This window comes from Cherax quadricarinatus, chromosome 1 (genome assembly GCF_038502225.1).
Source record: "Cherax quadricarinatus isolate ZL_2023a chromosome 1, ASM3850222v1, whole genome shotgun sequence".
NCBI classification, from domain to species: Eukaryota; Metazoa; Arthropoda; class Malacostraca; order Decapoda; family Parastacidae; genus Cherax; species Cherax quadricarinatus.
In genome coordinates this window covers 75301052-75322965 of record NC_091292.1, presented here as the reverse complement: position 1 = coordinate 75322965, position 21914 = coordinate 75301052, and the positions used below count along the sequence as shown (strand labels likewise).

The following is a 21914-nucleotide window of genomic DNA, read 5'->3' as shown; positions in this document are numbered from 1 at the left end:
GCGTAAGCCGTACTAATGCGTCCGAAATCCTGAAAGGGTTAAAAGATATAGGCTCACCTTATTTACCTCTTCAGAACTTTCTAATATCATGTAAAATTAGTTAAAAATACCTAACTCATTCTTTCATCTGCAAATTTCTTATTCATATAGTATTTTTAACTATTCTCTAATTTTCTTCCTTCATTAACCTCTTGACTGTTGCAACCCCAAATCCTGAGGTGTCTCCTGGTGTCGCAAAATTTCCAAAAAAAAAAAAAAAAAAAAAAAAAAAATTTCCTATGAAATGATAGAGAATCTTTTCCCAATTATGACACTAAAAGAACGAAATTTGATGGAAAACTGAAGGAATTACGCTCTCGTGAAGTTAGCGACTTCAGCGATATTTACCAATCGGCGATTTCACCCACTTTGAGCCCTATTTTCGGCTAATTCCTTTGTTCCAGTTGACCAAACTCATAGCTGTTTCTTTAGAACTCCATTTTTTTTCTATCGATTGAATACAAGAAACTGCCCATTTACCGATTTCATCTACCTAATAACGTGGTCAGAAATTTACAATTTGGCCAATTTCACTAAAATTTAAAAATATGACAGTTTCAAAATAGGGTCCAGAATGAACAATGCAGACATTCCTGGCTCTAAAATAACATTTTATATGTTCATCAGTCACGTCTCCAGGCCCCTCTGATATTACTCTTGCTTTCTATTCTGAATTTTTTTCAAACCAAAAATAGTAGATTTACTGTTATGCAGACTACTGCAATATTCTAATAATTGTATAAATAATATCAGCCCATTCATGACTGCATATTAGAATGGCTACTTGGACATTTATTGGAAAATGACATCATTTGTTTACTTTTGAACATCAGCAAAAATCAAACATTTCCCCTACTTTGAGCTCCATTTCAAGGTTCTTTTCATAGTAAAACCAACCAAATTCACCACTATTTATATAATATGTTTTGCATTCTATCAAATGAGACCAAGAAAACGAGAATACAATCATAAATACTATACGAAAATGCACCACAAAGTCGGCATTTTAATTAAAAAAAACAGTCGGAGTTTTTTTTTCTCATTATGCACCGCGTGCTGCAGAATTTTTTTATGTGGTGCACAATGACCACACAGACCCATTCTCTCATATGTGGGCCTACCAGCTTTCTCCTGCTTGATTTGAAGCCGCTAGAATTTATGAGTATATATACATCAAAAACGGTGGGTCGTAAGAAGTATATATACGACTGAAACAGTCAAAGGGTTAAGGTTCTATACTTTTGGAACGCCAATGACTTTAACATGCCAAAAATTTTCTTTTCATCATTTTCTTATTTCACCAATTGATTCTCATTCCCTCAGCACTTTCCAAATATCACAGATATGTGTTACCATGTACTGACATTTCTTTTTTTTCAATTGAGGCCACACCTTTTCCACATGCCTTGTATTTTTATTTTTTTTTCAACATAGCCATCTCCCACCAAGGCAGGGTGACCCAAAAAAGAAATACTTTCACCATCATTCATACGTAATCACTGTCTTTGCAGAGGTGCCCAGATATGACATTTGAGATGTCAATCCAAACAGCCAATACCCTATATACTCTTCTATTTTGCATTGTTAATACCGTATTACAGATTTGTTAACTAGGTATTCATTAAATCTTTTCCTCTACAGGCTAATTCAAATGGCAATGTGCTCCGTAGCGAGATTGTTGGGAGCATCAAAATGCGTGTGTACCTCTCAGGAATGCCAGAGTTGCGGTTAGGGTTGAACGATAAGGTACTGTTTGAGTCGACAGGACGGGGTAAAAGCAAGAGTGTGGAGTTAGAGGATGTCAAATTCCACCAATGTGTCAGACTGTCCAGGTAAATATCACAATTACAACCATTGAGAGATATATGTATGTGAATGGTCTTATTTAATACATTTTGGATGTAGAGTGTATACAGTCAGACTGGAGACTTAGCACAAGAAGAATTCAGAAGTATGCTAGAAGAAGATGCAGTCCATGGAGAATGTTGACCATTAACAACAATTAAAAATGGAAAATAGGTTGGTAAATAAAGGCAGCATTTTCTTCAGAAAAAAGTTATTTCCAATATAATTTTATTGTAATTCAAGCCGCTGTAATATGTAACTAAACATAAACTGTAACCATACCAACGAGCTCTGGACTGACTGTAATAATTGAAATATAATGTCAGAAATTTTTTTTCTTTCTTTTTGGGTCACCCTGCCTCGGTGGGAAATGGCCGGTGTGTTGAAAAAACAAATAATGTCAGAATATTTGAAGGCAGTATTATATATAGTGGTCAGATATAACTAAATATTGACTAGTTTTCAAACAGGTTGTGTTATCTTCATGTAATGTGTAAGTTATAAAGTAGACCCTCAGATATCGGCTGTTCCTGTTATCGGCCAAATCGGTCATCACCTGGTTTTTCGACTCCCTGTGATCGGCCGTTATTTCGGTGATCAGCCGTTTCGGACATGTCCATCCGCCAATTGGGGCCACTTGCTTGTCAGTCTGGCTGTCTCTTGGTGTGTGAGGAAGCCTCTGCTCATACATCCAAACATTTTGCTTGTTTTCCAATGTTTTTTGTGGTGTTTTTGCAGTGCAACTGCAAAATAAGTAACTATGGCTTCAAAGAAAGTTCCTAGTAAAGTTCCTGTGGTAAAGAAAGTGAGAAATACCATGGAATTTAAGTGTGAAGTGATTGATGAATACGAGAGGGGTATGCAGGTGCTGGAACTTGCTAGGATGTACGGGAAAAACAAAGCTACCATTACATCCATCCTGGGAAAGAAAGAACAAATCAAGGATGCCAGTGTTGCGAAAGGAGTAACTTTTATAACAAAACAAAGGTCACCAATAATGGAAGAGATGGAAAAGTGGTTGTTATTGTGGATTAAGGAAAAACAATTAGTGGGAGACAGTGTTGTGGAATCTATTATTTGTGAGAAGGCAAAGCAGTTACATGAGGATCTTCTACAGAAAACTCCTGGAACAAATGCTGCTGGTAGTGAATTTAGGGCCAGCAAAGGCTGGTTTGAGAAATTTAAGAAGCATAGTGGGATACACAGTGTTGTAAGGCATGGAGGAGCTGCAAGTTGTGACAAAAAAGCAGCTGAAAAGTATGTACAGGAGCTCAAGGACTATGTAAAGGCTGAAGGATTCGAACCCCAACAAGTGTTCACTTGTGACAAAACAGGACTGTTTTGGAAGAAAATGCCAAACAGGACCTTCAGCACGCAGGAGGAAAAGGCACTGCCAGGACACAAGCCTATGAAAGGCAGGCTTATTCTTTTGTTGTGTACTAATGCTAGTGGGGATTTTAAAGTGAAGCCTCTACTCGTGTATCACTCAGAAAATCCCAGTGTGTTCAAGAAAAGCAATGTCATCAAGAATAGAGTGTTTGTGATGTGGAAAGCTAATCAAAAGGCATGGGTCACAAGGCAAATTTTCAAAGAGTGGGTCAATGATGTGTTTGGCCCAAGTGTGAAAAAATACCTCCTGGAAAAGAAATTGTCACTTAAGTGCCTCCTGTTAATGGACAGTGCTCCTGCACATCCTCCAGACTTGGAAGACCAATTGTTTAGGGACTTGAGTTTCATCACAGTGAAGTTCTTGTCTCCTAACACCACTCCTCTCCTCCAACCCATGGACCAGCAGGTCCTTTCTAACTTCAAAAAACTCTACGCAAAAGCAGTGTTTGAAAAGGGCTTTGAAGTGACCTCTGACACTCAGTTGACCCTAAGAGAGTTCTGGATGAATCACTTCAGTATCCTCAATTGCATAAGCGTTATAGGTAAGGCTTGAGAGGGAGTGACTTCCAGGACTTTGAATTCTGCTTGGAGAAAATTGTGGCCAGGTTGTGTCCAAGATAGGGATTTTGAAGGGTTTGAGGCTGACCCTGACCTTGCCGACCTTGTGGACTCTATTGTGGCACTGCTGAAATCCTTGGGGTTGGAGGTGAGTGGCAAAGATGTGGAAGAGTTGGTGGAGGATCACAGGGAAGAGCTAATCACTGAAGAGCTGTAAAAGCTTCAACTCAAACAGCAACAGACTGCAGCTGAGGAATTTGTTTCAGAGGAGGAGGAAGAGGGAGTGAAGGAGGTGCCTTCTTCAGAGATTAAAGAGGTGTGTGCAATGTGGACTAAGGTGCAAGCTTTTGTAGAGAAACACCACCCTGACCAAGCTGAAACAAGCCATATCTGCAACATGTTCAGTGACAAAACCCTGTCCAACTTCAGGGAAATCTTAGAGATGCCAGAAACAGACCTCTATGGACAGATTTGTTGTGCGACAGGGGTCCAGTGACTCTAAAGCTGGTCCTAGTTGCATTAAAAGACAAAGAAGGGGAGTAACCCCAGAGAATGCTTTGCTACCTAAAGTCTCTATGGAAGGGGATTCCCCTTCCAAACACCAACTCCTCCCTCTTTCCTCCTCCCTATCATCCAGAAGCGAGCATTAGTCTTCAATAAATGTACACTTACCATCCGACTTATGACCTGCTCGACATACGACCACTCGACTGACAACCGTGTTTTTTTATGCCAAATTTCTGGGAAATAAAGAACTGTTTGTGTTGTACACGGTGTTTATCCTAAACCTTACAGTATAAAATACAGTACTAACAGCATAAAAAGCAAAGTAAAAAATGAAATACCAAAATAAAACAATAAAATAATAGTCATTACAAAAATGTGATGTTGATATTCAGTAGTAAGGTTCAACTTACGTCCATTTCGACTTATGACCCGTTGGTTGGAACCAAGCTTGGTCGTAAGTTGGATGGTACCTGAGTAATACTTACATAATTGTTAAATTTTTTTTTTTTTTGTGAATATTTTTGTCTGGAACGGATTAATTGTATTTCCATTAATTCTTAGGGGAAATATTATTTTGGTTTTCGGCCATTTTGGTCTTAGGCTGAGCTTCTGGAATGGATTACGGCTGATAACTGAGGGTCCATTGTATTTTTATTTTAACTTGTTCTCTATTTCACCTTTAGGGATTTCTTTGTATGTATTTGCACATGCTTGCCAGGCAGTTGTCATTGTTTATTCACTTCATACTTAGTCTAAATAGGTAGCAGTTGGCTCTAATATTCGATAATTAAATTAGTCGGTAGAACTCGTCAAATGCAAATATTGCTCCTCTAAATATTTTATAAAATTTATTGCACTTGACATGCACCTGTAATTTCCACATGCTCACCATTTCATTGGACAAGATGGGGAAGTTTTTAGAGAACTGTGGCATTTCAAGATACTGCTTACTATTACACTGAAACTTTTGCTATTCAAAACAACCAAAAGTAGAGTACAGTTATTTGCATATTTTTATGAGGAAGGAGCCAGTTGCCTCACAGATAAACGAGAGTGTGTATAAGAGTTTGCAGTTAATGCCAGCAGAAGCATGCACATAGTGTATAGCTTTCTTCTTGTTAGAATATAAATACTTTAACCACATCTTTACACAGCATACGTATCCCTGAGTGTGTCATTCGGATTTTTTTTTTTTTTTGCCACAAATATAGGTTGTTGTGATTATCTTGGGTCCTAAGCATGTTTTGTCATTTGGAGACTGATTAACTTGAGTGGTTTTCTATTTTGCTGTAGGTTTGAAAATGATCGCACTATCTCCTTCATTCCTCCTGATGGTGAATTTGAGCTCATGTCATACCGACTCAATACACATGTGAGTAATATTTGATTCTCGTTACATTGTGCACAGTATATAGATGACTCGATAATGGTTTAGGATGAACTGAAATATCTGCCAATGTTTCCTTTATCAAGTGAGGTGTATATAGTAATGTTTTTTATTCAAAAGGGAAATTATAGTATTCAGAATTCTGTCAAATTTGAGGAAAAATAAGTAATTTTAGAATTTTTGTAATGTAGACCCCTGCATGTCCTGTACAATGAAATATATATATTTGCTGGCTTCAGGTTGTGATTTATATTACTTTGTGTTGGAGAGAGGGGTTGCAAAGGGGCAAATTATGTATCTTATCTACATGCTTTACTGTTGCATGAGTTTATCACATTTAAAATTCAAGGATTATGTGGAGTAAAATAAGGGTTGGATGTGAAAAGTGGGTTATAGTAAGTGTTTATGCACCTGGAGAAGAGAGAAGTGTAGATGAGAGAGATTTTGGGAAATGTTGAGTGAGTGCATGGGGGAATTTTGAACCAAGTGAGACAATACTTATGGTTGGGGACCTAAATGTCAAAGTGGGTAAAAATGTGGAGGGAATAGTAGGTAAATTTGAGGTGAAAGTAAAGACACATGTGCAACATCTGGTTATCTTTATTGTAGACGTTTTGCCATCCAGTGGCTTTATCAATACAGATTCTAGGGCATAATTAGAAGACAGTAGAACTATATACAAAAGATGAGGCACTCAGTCCCTCAGCCTTGTTGAGAGCACCATAGTAGTAGAGATTCTGAAGCAAATTCAAGGAGACTGGCGTTTATATAGGCGTCAGTGGATAGGGACGCCTATATAAACACCAGTCTCCTTGCCTTTGCAAGGAGTAGTCATATCTAATTCTTGAACAAGTGAAAATGCGTATTACTTGCCAGACATGCTTATTATGCATTATATCTACAAGCACAGTATAGCACACTGTCTGGATTTTTTGGGTTATCCTAGGTAATTTACACTATGTATAATTGTATTTATGTGTACCTATGAGATATAGAGAGAGATAGAGATAGATACAGACAGACAGACACAGATAGACAGAGCCAGGCAGTCAGCCACTGGCCAGCCTGTCAGCCAGCGTGCCAAACATGTATTACACGTTCCAGAATTGTTTCTTTTTACTTAGGGCATAGGTTATAGGACATTCTGGCAGGATGACACTACCAGTGGTATCAAAATTGAAAGGGTGTTGCACAAATGTTGCACATGGGTTATTATTGAGGTTTTTGATATTTCCTCTACCACTTGTGGCCACATCCACCTCAAAGCCACTAAATAATCAGGGTCAACATCACTTTCCTCTTAAATGGGGAGTGTTAATACGACATGACATCAGTGAATCCTTGGTGTTTGCCGCACTGTTTGCTCTAGCTATCACTCAGTTGAACTGGTGCTCCCACAAGGTACAGCGGACCCTTGGTTATCGGCCATAAGCTGTTCCAGAAGGTCAGTCTAAATCTGAAAAGGCCGAAAACTGAAATAATATTTCCAATAAGAATTAATGTAAATTCAATTAATCCGTTTCAGACACCCAAAAATATTAACAAAAAATACATTTTCTGAAGATTAACTATATTTGTACATACAGAAAACAATGAGAAATACATAAAAAGCATAAATTTTAATGATAAATGAACATTACATACCTTTATTGAAGACTCTTGTTGGCATATTGAAGAAGGCAGGAGGGGAGAGGGAGTTGGGAATCCCCAACTCCCTCTCCCCTCTGTGTAGGGTAGCCCTCCTGGGCTACACTACACAGCCATATTATTACCGTGTTCACTGAGTTTAATTGTTTCTAACAGCTACCTTTAGATGCCATCATAAACAAAGGGAGAAGTAATGAATAATTCATGCCTAGAATTGTGAACAAACGCACATGAAGGGCGGTTACTGGGCGAGACGCTAGATTCACAGTTTTCTTTAACATTGAATCAGAGAAAATGTAATGTTTACTCTCCACCCGACCTCTATTTGATAGCATATAAACATTGCATGTTTATATGGTATGTTTATATGCTATATGCTATGTAACTTGTTTCTTGTAAAATTTTGAAGAAAATATCATAGATGGATTAATGAAATTGTCTATATTAACCTAAAATAAGACATTTAATGTACTCGAGTGATTTATTACGCGTCCAATACAGCCGATCTCCGAAATAATGGCCAATAACTGGGATAGAATTTCGACCAAAAAAGCGGGTGAAAACTGATTTGGCTGATATCTGGAAGAGCCGATAACCGAGGGTCCACTGTACTAAGTGGTCCCAGATTTCTTTAATACTGTGCACACTGAGTGTTAAAACCTATTCTATGTCGACCAGGCATCTCAGGCCAATCATGCCAATTTTGGAGGCAGAAAAAATAAAACGTAGATCTGCATTTGGGGCGCTAGCGGAAGGAATGTAGATCTACGTTTGGACAGTTAAGGGGTTAATTGAACTATGTGTAGAAAGAGGTTTGGTAATAAGTAATGTATATTTTATGGATAAATGGATAAATAAGTATACAAAATGTGAAATAGCATGTAAAGAAAGTAGTTTGTTAGATTATGTATTGGTGGATAAAAGGTTGATGGGTAAGCTTCAGGATGTACATGTTTATGGAGGGGTAACAGATATATCGGATCATTATTTAGTTGTAACTACAGTTAGAGTAAGAGGTAGAGGGGCAAAAGGAAAATGGCAACAGTAAATAAGAGAGAGGCAAAAGCTTATAAACTAAGGGAGGAGGAAGTTAGGGTGAGACATAAACAACTATTGGCAGAAAGGTGGGCTAGTGCAAGTATGGGTAGTGGGGGGTTGAAGAGGGGTGGGATAGTTTTAAAAATGCAGTGTTAGGATGCAGGGCAGAAGTTTGTGGTTATAGGAGGGTGGGTGCAGGAAGAAAGAGGAGTGATTGGTGGAATTATGAGGTTAAGGGTGTGATAAAAGAGAAAAAGGTCTTTTATGACAGGTTTTTACAAAGCAGAAGTGATATAAGAAGGGCAGAGAATATGGAGAGTAAAAGAAAAGTGAAGAGATTGCAAAAGGAGAGCAATTGATAGTGGGTGAGGCACTGTTAACAAATTTTGCTGAGAATAAGAAAAAATTTTGGAGTGAGAACAGGTTTAAAAGGTCTAGGGAATGAATGGATTTGTCAATTAAAAACAGAATAGGGGAGTTAGTAGATGGGGAGTTAGGGATATTGGGTAGATGATGGGAATATTTTGAGGAACTTCTAAAATGTTGATGAAGAAAAGGAGGCAGTAATTTCATGCACTGGCCAGGGAGGTATAACATCTTTTGGGAGTGAAGAAGTGCAGGATATGAGTGTGGGGGAGGCGCATGAGGCATTAAGTAGAATGAAAGGGGGTAAAGCAGCTGGAACTGACAGGATCATGACAGAAATGCTAAAAGCAGGGGGGATATAGTGTTGGAGTAGTTGGTATTTTTGTTCAGTAAATGTATGAGTGGTGCATTGAGGTATCTGTGGAGGCAAAAAACATTATCCATGGAGGCAAAGAAGGGAATGTACGAAAATATAGTGTTACCAACACACTTACATGGGTGTGAAGCATGGGTTGTAAATACTGCAGTGAGGAGGAGGCTCGAGGCAGTGGAAATGTCGTGTCTAAGGGCAATGTGTGGTGTAAATATTATGCAAAGAATTCGTAGTGTGGAAATTAGGTGGTGTGGAGTTACTAAAAGTATTTGTCAGAGGGCTGCAGAGGGGTTGTTGAGATGGTTTGGTTATTTAGAGAAAATGGAACAAAGTAGAATGACTTGGAGAGTGTATAATTCTGTAGGGGAGGGAAGACAGGGTAGGGGTTGATCTCAAAAAGGTTGGAGGGAGGGGAGCAAAGCAGGTTTTGTGGGCGAGGGGCTTGGACTTCCAGCAAGTGTGTGTGAATGTGTTAGATGGGAGTGAATGGAGACGAATGATTTTTGGGACCTGACGAGCTGTTGGAACGTGAGCAGGGTAATACACCTACCATCCAACTTATGACCTGCTCGACATACGACCACTTGACTTATGACATGTTTTGTGTGCCAAATTTCTGGGAAATAAACAACTGTTTGTGTTGTACAGAGTGTTTATCCTGAACCTTACATTATAAAATACAGTACTAACAGCATAAAAAGTAAAGTAAAAAATGAAATACCAAAATAAAACAATAAAATAAAATCATTACAAAAATATGATGTTGATATTCAGTAGTAAGGTTCGACTTACGTCAATATTGACTTACGACCGGTTGGTCGGAACCAAGCTTGGTCATAAGTCGGATGGTACATGTATTTTGTGAAAGGATTCAGGGAAACTGGTTAGCCAGACTTGAGTCCTGAAAGTGGGAAGTACAATGCCTGCACTTTAACCCTTTCAGGGTCCACAGGCCCACTCAGAGACTTGTTCTCAGGGTTCCCCAAATTTAAAAAAAAAAAAAAAATTATTTTTTCTGTGGGAAAAGATTCTCCATCTTTCCATATCATAATGACACCAAAAGTATGAAATTTGATGGAAAACTTATGGAATTATGCTCTCGAGAAGTTAGCCGTCTCGATGATCTTTAATAAAGCATCGGCGATTTTGCCCACTTTGAGCCCTATTTTTGGCCAATTCCAGTGTACTAGTCGACAAAAATCATAGCTATTTTGCTAGAATTCCATTTTTTCTATCGAATGAGTACAAGAAACCACCCATTTATCTATTTCAACAATCCAATACAGTGGTCAGAATTTAGCAATTTTGCCAATTTCACACAAATTTCAAAAGGTGCCAATTTCCAAATAGAGTCCAGAATAAACAAGAAAGACATTCCTGGCACTAAAATAACATTTCCTCTGTTCATTAGTCACGTCCCCATGCCCCTCTTACATTCTTTTGCTTTCCATTTTGAATTTTTATTCTCACAAAAAATAGAAGATTTACTGTTATGCAGACTACTGCATTGGTGTAGAAATGGTATAAATAATATTGGTGCACTTGTGAAAGAATATTAGATTTACCAGTTGACGTGTATTGGACGCTTAGCGTGATTTGTTTACTTTTGAACTTTGGTAAAAATTGAACATTTCTGCTATTTTGAGCTCAATTTCAAGGTACTTTTCATTGTAAAACCAGTCAGATCTCATCTCAATTTCTGTAATATGTCTTCCATTCTATAAAATGAGACCAGGAAAACTAGAATACAACAATAAATACCATACGAAAATACAGTGCAAAGTCGCTGTTTTAATCCAAAAACATGGTAAAAGTTTTTTTTTTCTCATTACGCACTGTGTGCTGCAGGATTTTTTTTATACTGCGCACACTGACCACAAAGACCCATTCTTACATATGTAGGCCTACCAGCTTTCTCTCACTAGATTTGAAGGCGCTAGAATTTATGAGTACTACTGGTATGTCTAGGACCCTGGCACGTAAGCCGTACTAGTACGGCCGAAACCCTGAAAGGGTTAAAGGAGGAGTTTGGGAAATTGGCAGTTTGGAGGGACATCTAAACTGTCATATCTGAGTGCTTCTGTAAAGACAGTTATTATGTATGAATGATGATGAAAGTGTTGGATGATGATGAAACTTTCTTTTTTCTTTTTGGATCTTTCTTTTTGGGTCAATGTGCCTCGGTGGGAAATGGCTGACTTGTTAAAAAAAAAAAAAGTACGAAAGAGGGGAAGGGACCTAGGGATTGGCAGTGTGTGTGTATAGTTCCTTTATATAAAGGAAAGGGGGCAAAAGAGATTGCAAAAATTATAAGGGATTAAGTTTACTGAGTACTGTATCAGGTAAAGTGTATGGTAGGGTTATTATTGAAAGAATTAGAGGTAAGATGGAAGTATGCTTACAGATGAACAAGGAGGCTTTAGAATGGGTAGGGATGTGTAGATCACGTGTTAACATTGAAGCATATATGTGAACAATATTTAGATAAAGGTAGGAAAGTTTTTATTGCATTTATAGATTTAGAAAAGGCATATGATAGGGTGGATAAGGGAGCATTGTGGCAGATGTTGCAAGTGTATGGAATAGGTGGTAAGTTACTAAATGCTGTAAAGAATTTTTAATGAGGATAGTGAGGCTCAGGTTAGGGTTTGCAGAAGAGAGGGAGACTACTTCCCAGTGTAAGTAGGTCTTAGACAGGGATGTATAATGTCACCATGGTTGTTTAACATATTTATAGATGGAGTTAAAAGAAGTAAATGCTAATGTGTTGGGGAGAGGGGTGGGATTAAATTATGGGGAATCAAATACAAAGTGGGAATTGACACAGTTACTTTTTGCTGATTTTAGGAGATTCTAAAGAAAATTTGCAAAGGTTAGTGGACAAGTTTGGGAGAGCATGTAAAAGTAAAAAGTTGAAAGTGAATGTAGATAAAAGTAAGGTGATGAGTGTATCAAATGATTTAGATAAAGAAAAATTGTATATCACATTGGAGGGAGGGAGTATGAAAGAAGTGAATGTGTTCAGATATTTGGGAGTTGACTTGTCAACTGATGGGTTTATGAAGGATGAGGTTAACCATAGAAATGATGAAGAAAAGAAAAGGTGAGTGGTGCTTTGAGGTATCTGTTATCCTTGGACCCAAAGAATTGAATGTACGAGAGAATGGTGGTACCAACACTCTTGATGTGAACCTTAGTAATAAATACCGACAAGTTGGTTTAGAAAGACACGTAAGCAAACACTGTGACATATTTATTAGAAAATGTTTCAGTACTGGGACCTTGATCACTTCTAACATGCAGAGGTAGAAAGACATTATATATAGACAAAAAGTGAGGTGGAGTGACACATGGTGACCTGAAGAATGCCGTGTTGGGATTAGTATGGGTAGATGATGAGATCATGTGACTCCTGTATTGTTGGGTTGGTGGTGCTTAGCCTGCTTAGGTATCATGTATGCTAATGTTTTCGAAACCACACTGGAAACCACAAAATTTCAAAAACATTAGCATACATGATACTTAAGCAGGCTAAGCACCACCAACCCAACAACACAGGAGTCATACGATTTCATCGTCTACCCATCATCATCCCAACATGACATTCTTCAGGTCACCATGCATCACTCACACCTCACTCTCTGCCTATACATAATGTCTTTCTACCTCTGTATGTTAGAAGTGATCAAGGTCCCAGGACCAAAACGTTTTCTAATAAATATGTCATAGTGTTTGCTTACGTGTCTTTCTAAACCACCAACACTCTTATATGGGTGTGAAGCGTGAGTTGTAAATGCTGCAGCAAGGAAGAGGCTGGAGGCTGTGGAGATGTCGTGTCTAAGGGTGAATATTATGCAGAGAATTCGTCTTGTGGAAATTAGGAGGAAGTGTGGAGTTACTAGAAGTATTAGTCAGAGGGCTGAAGAGGGGTTGTTGAGGTGGTTTGGTAATAGGGGTCATCCTAGGAAAGGTTGGAGGGAGGGGGTAAGGGAGGCTTTGTGGCTGAGGGCTTAGACTTCCAGCAAGCGTGCCTGAGTGTGTTAGGAGTGAATGGAGACGAATAGTTTTTGGGACCCAATGAGCTGTTGGAGTGTGAGCAGGGTAATATTTTGTGAAGGGATTCAGGGAAACTGGTTAGTCAGACTTGAGTCCTGGAAGTGGGAAGTACAATGCCTGCACTTTAAAAGAGGGGTTTGGGATATTGGCTGTTTGGAGGGACATCTAAACTGTCGTATCTGATCGCCTCTGCAAAGACAGTTATTATGTATGAATGATGGTGAAAGGTGTTGAATGATGATGAAAGTTCTTTCTCTCTTTTTGGGTCACCCTGCCTCAGTGGGAAATGGCTGATGTGTTAAAAAAAAAAATACACTGCCCACAGTTATAAAAAAAAATATTTATATTTAATTAAAATTGGTTCATATTTCCAGGTGAAACCACTTATATGGATTGAATCTGTGATTGAACGACATGCCCACAGCAGAGTTGAGTACATGGTGAAAGCTAAATCCCAGTTTAAAAGACGTTCAACAGCCAACAACGTAGAGATCATTATTCCAGTACCTAATGATGCTGACTCTCCAAAATTCAAAACATCTGTGGGCTCTGTCAAGTATACGCCAGAGAAAAATTGTGTTGTTTGGACAATTAAGTCATTCCCAGTGAGTACAGTACAGTATTTGTAGTAAATACCATCTAAGCTAGAAAAAGTATTGTTATCCTTAGATAGGTTAAACATTTAATCAAACAATTTCTCTTCCAACACTGACTGTTTTTATCTTTTATTAAATTTTGAGATAATGGCTAGAATACTGTTGTCCTGTATATCAGGAGGACCAAATAAAATGCTCTATTAGCTATTTTCATATTCAAATTATGCACTTTAGTGCATTTTATACTATATTTTGTACCTCTGTTGATTTTCTATTGCTTAGTTTAACCCTTTCAGGGTCGACAGGCCCTCTCTCAGACTTGTTCTCAGGGTCGCCAAATTTAAAAAAAAAAATTATTTTTTCTTATGAAAAGATAGAGAATCTTTTTCCAATCATGAAATTTGATGGAAAACTTAGGGAATTATGCTCTCGCGAAGTTAGCGGTCTCGACAATGTTTACGCATCGGCGATTTTGCCCTGTTTTTGGCCAGTTCCAGTGTACTTGTCAACAGAAATCATAACTATTTCGCTAGAACTCCATTTTTTCTATCGAATGAGTACAAGAAACCACCCATTTACCGATTTCAACTATCCAATAAAGTGGTCAGAATTTAGCAATTTTGCCAATTTCACACAAATTTCAAAAGATGCCAATTTCCAAATAGGGTCCAGAATAAACAAGAAAGACATTCCTGGCACTAAAATAACATTTCCACTTTGAATTTTTATTCTCACAAAAAATAGAAGATTTACTGTTATGCAGACTACTGTATTAGTGTAGAAATGGTATAAATAATATCAGCACACTTGTGAAAGAATATTAGATTCACCAGTTGGCGTGTATTGGACGTGTGGCATGATTTGTTTACTTTTGAACTTTGGCAAAAATTGAACATTTCTGCTACTTTGAGCTCAATTTCAAGGTACTTTTCATTGTGAAACCAATCAAAATCGTCTCAATTTCTGTAATATGTCTTCCATTCTATAAAATAAGACCATGAGAACTAGAATACAACCACAAATACCATACAAAAATACAGTGCAAAGTCACTGTTTTAAACCAAAAACACTGTCAAAGTTTTTATTTCTCATTACACACTGTGTGCTGCAGGATTTTTTTATACTGCACACACTGACCACATAGACCCATTCTTTCATATGTAGGCCTACCAGCTTTCTCTTGCTAGATTTGAGGGCGCTAGAATTTATGCGTACTAGTACGTCAAAAACCCTGGCGCGTAAGCCGTACTAGTACAGTGGTCCCTCAATAATCGTCCGGCCTGAAAGTCGTCCATTTCGGAAATACATAGTCCCGTTATTTCGTCTAAACATTGGCTCGCAAATGGTCCGTTAACTTGCTAATCGTCTTTCGTCATGGACATGTACTCATGGCTCTGAGCCGTTCCCAGCCAGTGTGCCATTGTTTACCAGTGAGTGACGGTCCCCTCACGTGTTCATAATATGTATTTCATAATATTCCATTCATTTTAGTGCTTGCAAGAGCTAAATAAGCTACCATGGCTCCAAAGAAAGCTCCTAGTGCCAACCCTTTGGTAAAGAAGGTGAGAGATACGATTGAATTTAAGAAAAACATCATTGAAGAATATGAAAGGAGCAAGAGTTTCAGCAGGAACAGCAACAGATCGCAGTTCAGAATCTTGCTGCAGAGGAGGAGGAAAAGAGATGGAAGAAGGTGCCTTCTTCAGAAATTAAGGAGATTTTTGAAATGTGGGGTAGGATGGAAAGATTTATGGAGAAACATCACCCTGAGAAGGATGTTGTGAGCCATATCGGCAACTTGTACAGTGACAGAGTCTTGGCCCATTTTAGGGAAGTTTTAAAGAGACGCCAGAAACAGAGCTCTCTGGACAGTTTTTTTGCGAGACAGGACTCCAGTGACTCTCAAGCTGGTCCTAGTGGCATTAAGAAATGGAAGAGAAGTAACCCCAGAAAAGCACTTGGTACCTGAGGTGTTGATGGAAGGGGATTCCCCTTCCAAACAGTAATTCAATGTCTCTCCTCCTCCAGTCTTCCATACACTAAGAAGAATCGCCAATAAAGGTAAGTGTTATGCTGTTAATGTTTCATTCATCATGTGCCATTGTATTGTTTATGTACTACATCTATATTTCGTGTAAAAAATTTTTTTGTTTTAATACTTCTGGGGTGTCAGGAACGGATTAATTGCATTTACATTATTTCTTATGGGGAAATTCAATTTGAAAATCGTCTATTTCGATAATAGTCCCACTTCCAGGAACGGATTATGGACGATAATTGAGGGACCACTGTACATAGGAAACCTTGAAAGGGTTAAGGTCCAGTACAAAATATGTACGGTAACACATCAATGAATTATGTATTAACATGTATTTTTAATGTTTGTATTATACTGCTTATTAAGCTTGTTAATGCTCTTTCTGTGGCTTGTGCACATGTAATGTTAAAATTTTTTTTGATTGGAATGCCTGTGGTCAGGCATTTTTTCAAAATTTTACTTTTATCCAATTTTTCTTTTTTTTTGGGTAGAAATTGATTCATTGGCAGCTCATACAGTGTTTCCATATGGGTTTAGGGTATTTTTTGGACTAGCAAGGCAGCACTGAAAAAATGGCAAAGTGGACTCCTTTTGCTTAACCCCTTGACTGTGGAAACCTGAGGTGTCTCCTGGTGTCGAAAAAATTTTTGAAAAAAAAAAAAATATATATATAATTTTTTCTTATGAAATGACAGAGAACCTTTTCCTGATGGTAATGACACCAAAAGAACGAAATTTGATGGAAAACTTATGGAATTATGCTCTCACGAAGTTAGCGACTTCAGCGATATTTACCAATCGGCGATTTTGCCCACTCTGAGCCCTATTTTCGGCTAATTCCATTGTTCCAGTTGACCAAACTCGTAGCTATTTCTTTAGAATTCCATTTGTTCTATCGATTGAGTACAAGAAACTGCCCATTTACTGTTTTCAACTACCCAATAATGTGGTCAGAAATTTGCAATTTGGCCAATTTCACGCAAATTAAAGAATATGCCAATTTCAAAATAGGGTCCAGAATGAACAATGAAGACATTCCTGGCTCTAAAATAACATTTTCTTTGTTCAACAGTCACATCTCCAGGCCCTTCTGATATTACTCTTGCTTTCTGTTTTGAATTTTTATTCAAACAAAAAAATGGAAGATTTACTGTTATGCAGACTACTGCAGTATTGTAATAATTGTATAAATAATGTGAACCCATTCATGACTGCATATTAGAATGGCTAGTTGGACATTTATTGGACAATGACATCATTTGTTTACTTTTGAACATCGGCAAAAATCAAACATTTCCCCTACTTTGAGCTCCATTTCAAGGTTCTTTTCATAGCAAAGCCAATCAAAATCATCTTTATTTCTATAATATGTTTTTGATTCTATCAAATGAGACCAAGAAAACGAGAATACAGTCATAAATACTGTACGAAAATACACCACAAAGTCGGTTTTTTAATCCAAAAAAGAAAAAACGGTCGGAGTTTTTTTTCTCATTATGCACTGTGTGCTGCAGGATTTTTTATATGGTACACACTGACCACACAGACCCATTCTCTCACATGTGGGCCTACCAGCTTTCTCCTGCTTGATTTCAAGCTGCTAGAATTTGTGAGTACATATATATACGTCAAAAACAGTCGCTCGTAAGACGTATATATACGACTGAAACAGTCAAAGGGTTAACAAAGTACGTTATCTGTTTGTCATTTTTATCCTTCAATTTTCAACCTTTAACTTGGAGATAGTGAACAAGGGCGTGGATCTAGTAATGTGCAGAGAACAGAGAACGACATATAATTTTTCTTTTTTAACAAGTCGGCTGTCTCCCACCGAGGCAGGGTGACCCAAAAAGAAAGAAAATCCCCAAAAAGAAAATACTTTCATCATCATTCAACACTTTCACCTCACTCACACATACTCACATATAAGTGTGCTGAAAATATAGTACAGAGGATTTTGTGCCTGCCGTGTAAATATTTTTCCTCGCAGAATTGCATGTCTGTAAACAGTTACCGGAAATTAACTTACATATTGCATTATGCTGTATGTGTATATAAACTTGTAAACATATTCTGTAGGCATTTTTTTTTTTACTTCATCAGCCATCTCCCACCAAGGTAGGGTGACCCAAGAAAGGAAGCACATTCACCATCATTCATTCAGTAGCTGTCCTGCCAGAAATGCACAGACATCACTTGTCAAATGACCGTCTGAACTGTACTATTCATGTAGACAATTGATTGATCAAGAAAACTTTGCCCATTAGTCAAATGGGAAGGCTAAACTTTATTTTGTGATCATTATATCATGGCTGTTCATGGTTTCAACTGCCTGCTTTCTCCTCTTCACATGGTATGACCTATACAGGTGTAGTGCTCAATTTTAATTGAAAATAATAATTCTCCTAGTTAGTAGTCTAGTAGACAGCAGCTGCCCAGGGAGGTACTACCGTCCTGACAAGTGAGTGTAAAATGAAAGCCTGTAATTGTTTTACATGATGGTAGGATTGCTGGTGTCTTTTTTCTGTCTCATAAATATGCAAGATTACAGGTACATCTTACTACTTCTACTTACACTTAAGTCACACTACACATACATGTACAAGCATATATATACACCCTCTGGGTTTTCTTCTGTTCTCTTACTAGTTCTTGTTTATTTCCTCTATCTCCATGGGGAAGTGGAACAGAATTCTTCTTCCATAACCCATGCATGTTGTAAGAGGCAACTAAAATGCTGGGAGCAAGGGGCTAGTAATGCCTTCTCCTGTATACATTACTAAAGTTAAAAAGAGAAACATTTGTTGTTCTTTTTGGGCCACCCTGCTTTGGTGGGATACAGGCGGTTTGTTGAAAGAATAATAATCCCCCCCTTCCGTCTCTCCCTCTCTCTCTCCCTCTCTCTCTCCCTCTCTCTCTCCCTCTCTCTCTCCCTCTCTCTCTCCCTCTCTCCCTCCCTCTCTCCCTCCCTCTCTCCCTCTCTCTCCCTCTCTCTCTCTCTCTCTCTCCATCTCTCCCCTCTCTCTCTCTCTCTCCATCTCTTCCCTCTCTCTCTCTCTCTCTCTCTCTCTCTCTCTCTCTCTCTCTCTGCTCTCTCTCTCTCTCTCTCTCTCTCTCTCTCTCTCTCTCTCTCCCTCTCTCTCTCCCTCTCCTCTCTCTCTCTCTCTCTCTCTCTCTCTCTCTCTCTCTCTCTCTCTCTCTCTCTCTCTCTCTCTCTCTCTCTCTCTCTCTCTCTCTCTCTCTCTCTCTCTCTCTCCCTCTCTCTCTCTCCCTCTCTCTCTCTCTCCTCTTCCCTCTCTCTCTCTCTCTCTCTCTCTCCCTCTCTCTCTCTCTCTCCCCTCTCTCTCTTTTTTTTTTTTTTTTTTTTTTTTTTTTTTTTTTTTTTTTTTTTTACACAGGGTTTGACAAGGTTAAGGATCCCTAGCTTTATTGACAGCTATTTACAGGTTAAGGATTCCCTAACTTTATTGGCGCAGAGCTGTTACCTACATCAGCTCATTTGAAAGCATTTTGTTATGAGACATACAAGTAGGGAACAGGATGAAGTTGGAGCCATCTGTGGGCCAGCATTTTCATTTGATCAACTGGCGTTATCTCGTTGACATCATTAGGCTGTACGAATGTGTTCCATACTCGGAGTCATCCTGGGTATGTATGATCTCAGATGGAGTGATGTTCTGGAGAAGGGTACAGCCAGAGTGAAGTTGCTGCTTTCTGCCCGTCTTGTGGCATAAAAGCAGTTTCACGCTGTCCTCGAAGTGGATCAAGTGTGGTATTTTGACAATATTGGCCTTGTACATAACAGTAAGGCCACCACATCCCTCCTATGTTGAAGGCTCTGCTGAAATGACAGATCTATCCAGGATGGGTCCAGGCGAGAGATGAGGCGTCTTGCTCTGTTCTCTACTCTGTCAAGCAGTCGCAGATGAGAGGGGGCAGGCAAACCAAGAAAGTGGAGCATACTCAAGGTGTGAGCGTACTTGTGCCTCGTGCAGGATCTTGCAACCCCTACTGTCAAGCAGATGCGAGATGCGGCGAAGTGCTGTAAGCTTCCTGGCTGCCTTGTTTGCAAGATTTACAACATGGTTCTTCATGGTTAGTTTGGAGTCAAATTTCACCCCAAGGATATCAACTTCTTCTCCAGGTGCCAACATCGTCCCATTCATCCTTACTACTGCACCAGCATTACCATCATGGTGCCTAGAGGCGATCATCATTTGCATTTTCTCAGGTGCAAATGTTGCTTCCATCTATTTCCCCAAGCTGTATGGCTCTCAGCTGGTGATTGATGTAGCTTAGAGCACCTGGCATTTCTTCTCTTGGATAAGTGAATGTCAGTGTACAGTCGTCTGCATATGCATGTGATTCTGGGATGAGATGAAGAAGGTCGTTGAAGTAGACATTCCATAACAGTGGACCCAGCACACTTCCTTGTGGAGGGCGCTTGCCCCAATAGGATGCCTTGCTGATTCCGTTCCATTAGGGACTTCACTTAGAGATCTACCATGAAGGTAATCACTGAGGAGACATAGCGTAGAGCCTGCAATTCCCAGTGCTTGAAGTTTTGCTAAGAGGCCCTGGTGCCACACCCGGTCGAAAGTGCCAGCAATGTCCAGTGCTACCACACAGCTGACTTTGGATTCATCCAGTGACTGGTGCCACTTAGTGGAGAGGTTTAACAACAGATCAGCAGCAGAGTAACCTTTCCTGAAGACATATTGTGATCACAAAGTAGTGAGTGGTAGTCAAAAAAATCTGTCATTTGTCTTGAGATTATTGTCTCAAGGATCTTACCAGTGATTGACAGGAGTGACACTGGTCTGTAGTTGCTGATTTCTGCTCTGCTCTTCTTTTTGTGAACAGGGACTACATTTGCCTCTTTCCATAGAGAGGGCCATTTACACTGTACTAGGCAGTGCTGAAAGATGCGAGTTAGAGGTGCTGCACATCTTCTCAACAATCTTGGGCTCAACTTGTCTGGGCCCACAGCCTTTTCTTGGTCAAGTGATTTAAGAAGGAAATGCACCTCCTGCCTTATTGTCACCACTGACAGTTTTGACACAGTTTGTGCAGCTAGCCAAGGAGGGTCCCTTGCTGGATCAGGAACTTGCATTTTGGTAGCAAAGTGTTCAGCAAAGAGGTCCGCCTTCTCTTGACTACTAGTAGAGGTGGTCCCATCCTGTCGATTTAGAGGTGGAATAAGTTCATCAGGCAGATAACTTTGTCTGTCCTTGACCAGGGACCACCAGGTTTTGGAGCCTACCCTACCTGATGCTAACTTTCTTTTAGTGTCCACCTCCCATTTAGCAATGGCCCACTTTTGAACATCACCCATATGCCTACAGGCTTGCATGTGCAAGTTCCTGTTATAGGTGGTAGGATGTCTCTTATACCTTCGCCATGCTTTGTACTTAGCAGTAGCAGCCTCTCTACAACGAAAGCCAAACCAAGGCTGATCTGTAGGCTTTGTCACATATTGCCGGTGAGGAATGTGTTCTTGTTGTAGATAAGGATGTGTCCAGTGAAGGCTTTCACTTGGTTGTCAACATCCCCCTGGAGAAGAGCATTCCAGTCGGTGGTGGCGAGCTCAGAGCAAAGGGCTGGCCAATTACCTCTTTCCCATAGCCAGGTTGTGCGTGTGGACTCCTCACCTCGTTCTTTTGGGATCTTAAGTGTGGTAAAAAACAGCCTTGTGGTCAGGACGATCCAACGTAGCCGAGGGGTTGACAAGTGACTATGCCTTCTGCCAGATCACTCACTACTGGGTCAAGGGAGGAGCCAGAGATATGAGTGGGGAAATCAACAAAGTTTCTCATGTCAAACACTGCAAGAAGGTCATCAAAGTCCCTCTGTATAAGGTGCTGGTTGAGGTCACCAACAATTATAATATGTTGACAGTTGTGTTGTAGCAGAAGGGAGTCAATATTTTCCATTAGGAAGTTGATAGGGTCTGCGTGTTGCCACTGAGGTCTGTACATTGCACATGCTAGTACAGAGGTACTGAGTGTTTATACAGAGCTTGAAGAACATCATTTCAAGATGTGTAGGGGGTGCTTAACATCTATGTGCTAGGGC

General features: G+C 39.3%; 1 protein-coding gene across 2 annotated transcripts in view; it reads left to right on the top strand.

The window, feature by feature from the left end:
• The window catches only part of AP-1mu (adaptor protein complex 1, mu subunit), a 144715-nt gene that overhangs the window by 75235 nt on the left and 47566 nt on the right, over positions 1-21914 (top strand). For both annotated transcript variants that reach the window (XM_053776909.2, XM_070082881.1), the window contains exons 7-9: positions 1681-1871; positions 5632-5710; positions 13580-13810. In XM_053776909.2, coding sequence (XP_053632884.1) covers positions 1681-1871; positions 5632-5710; positions 13580-13810 — 501 coding nt within the window. The remainder of the gene's footprint in view (positions 1-1680; positions 1872-5631; positions 5711-13579; positions 13811-21914) is intronic.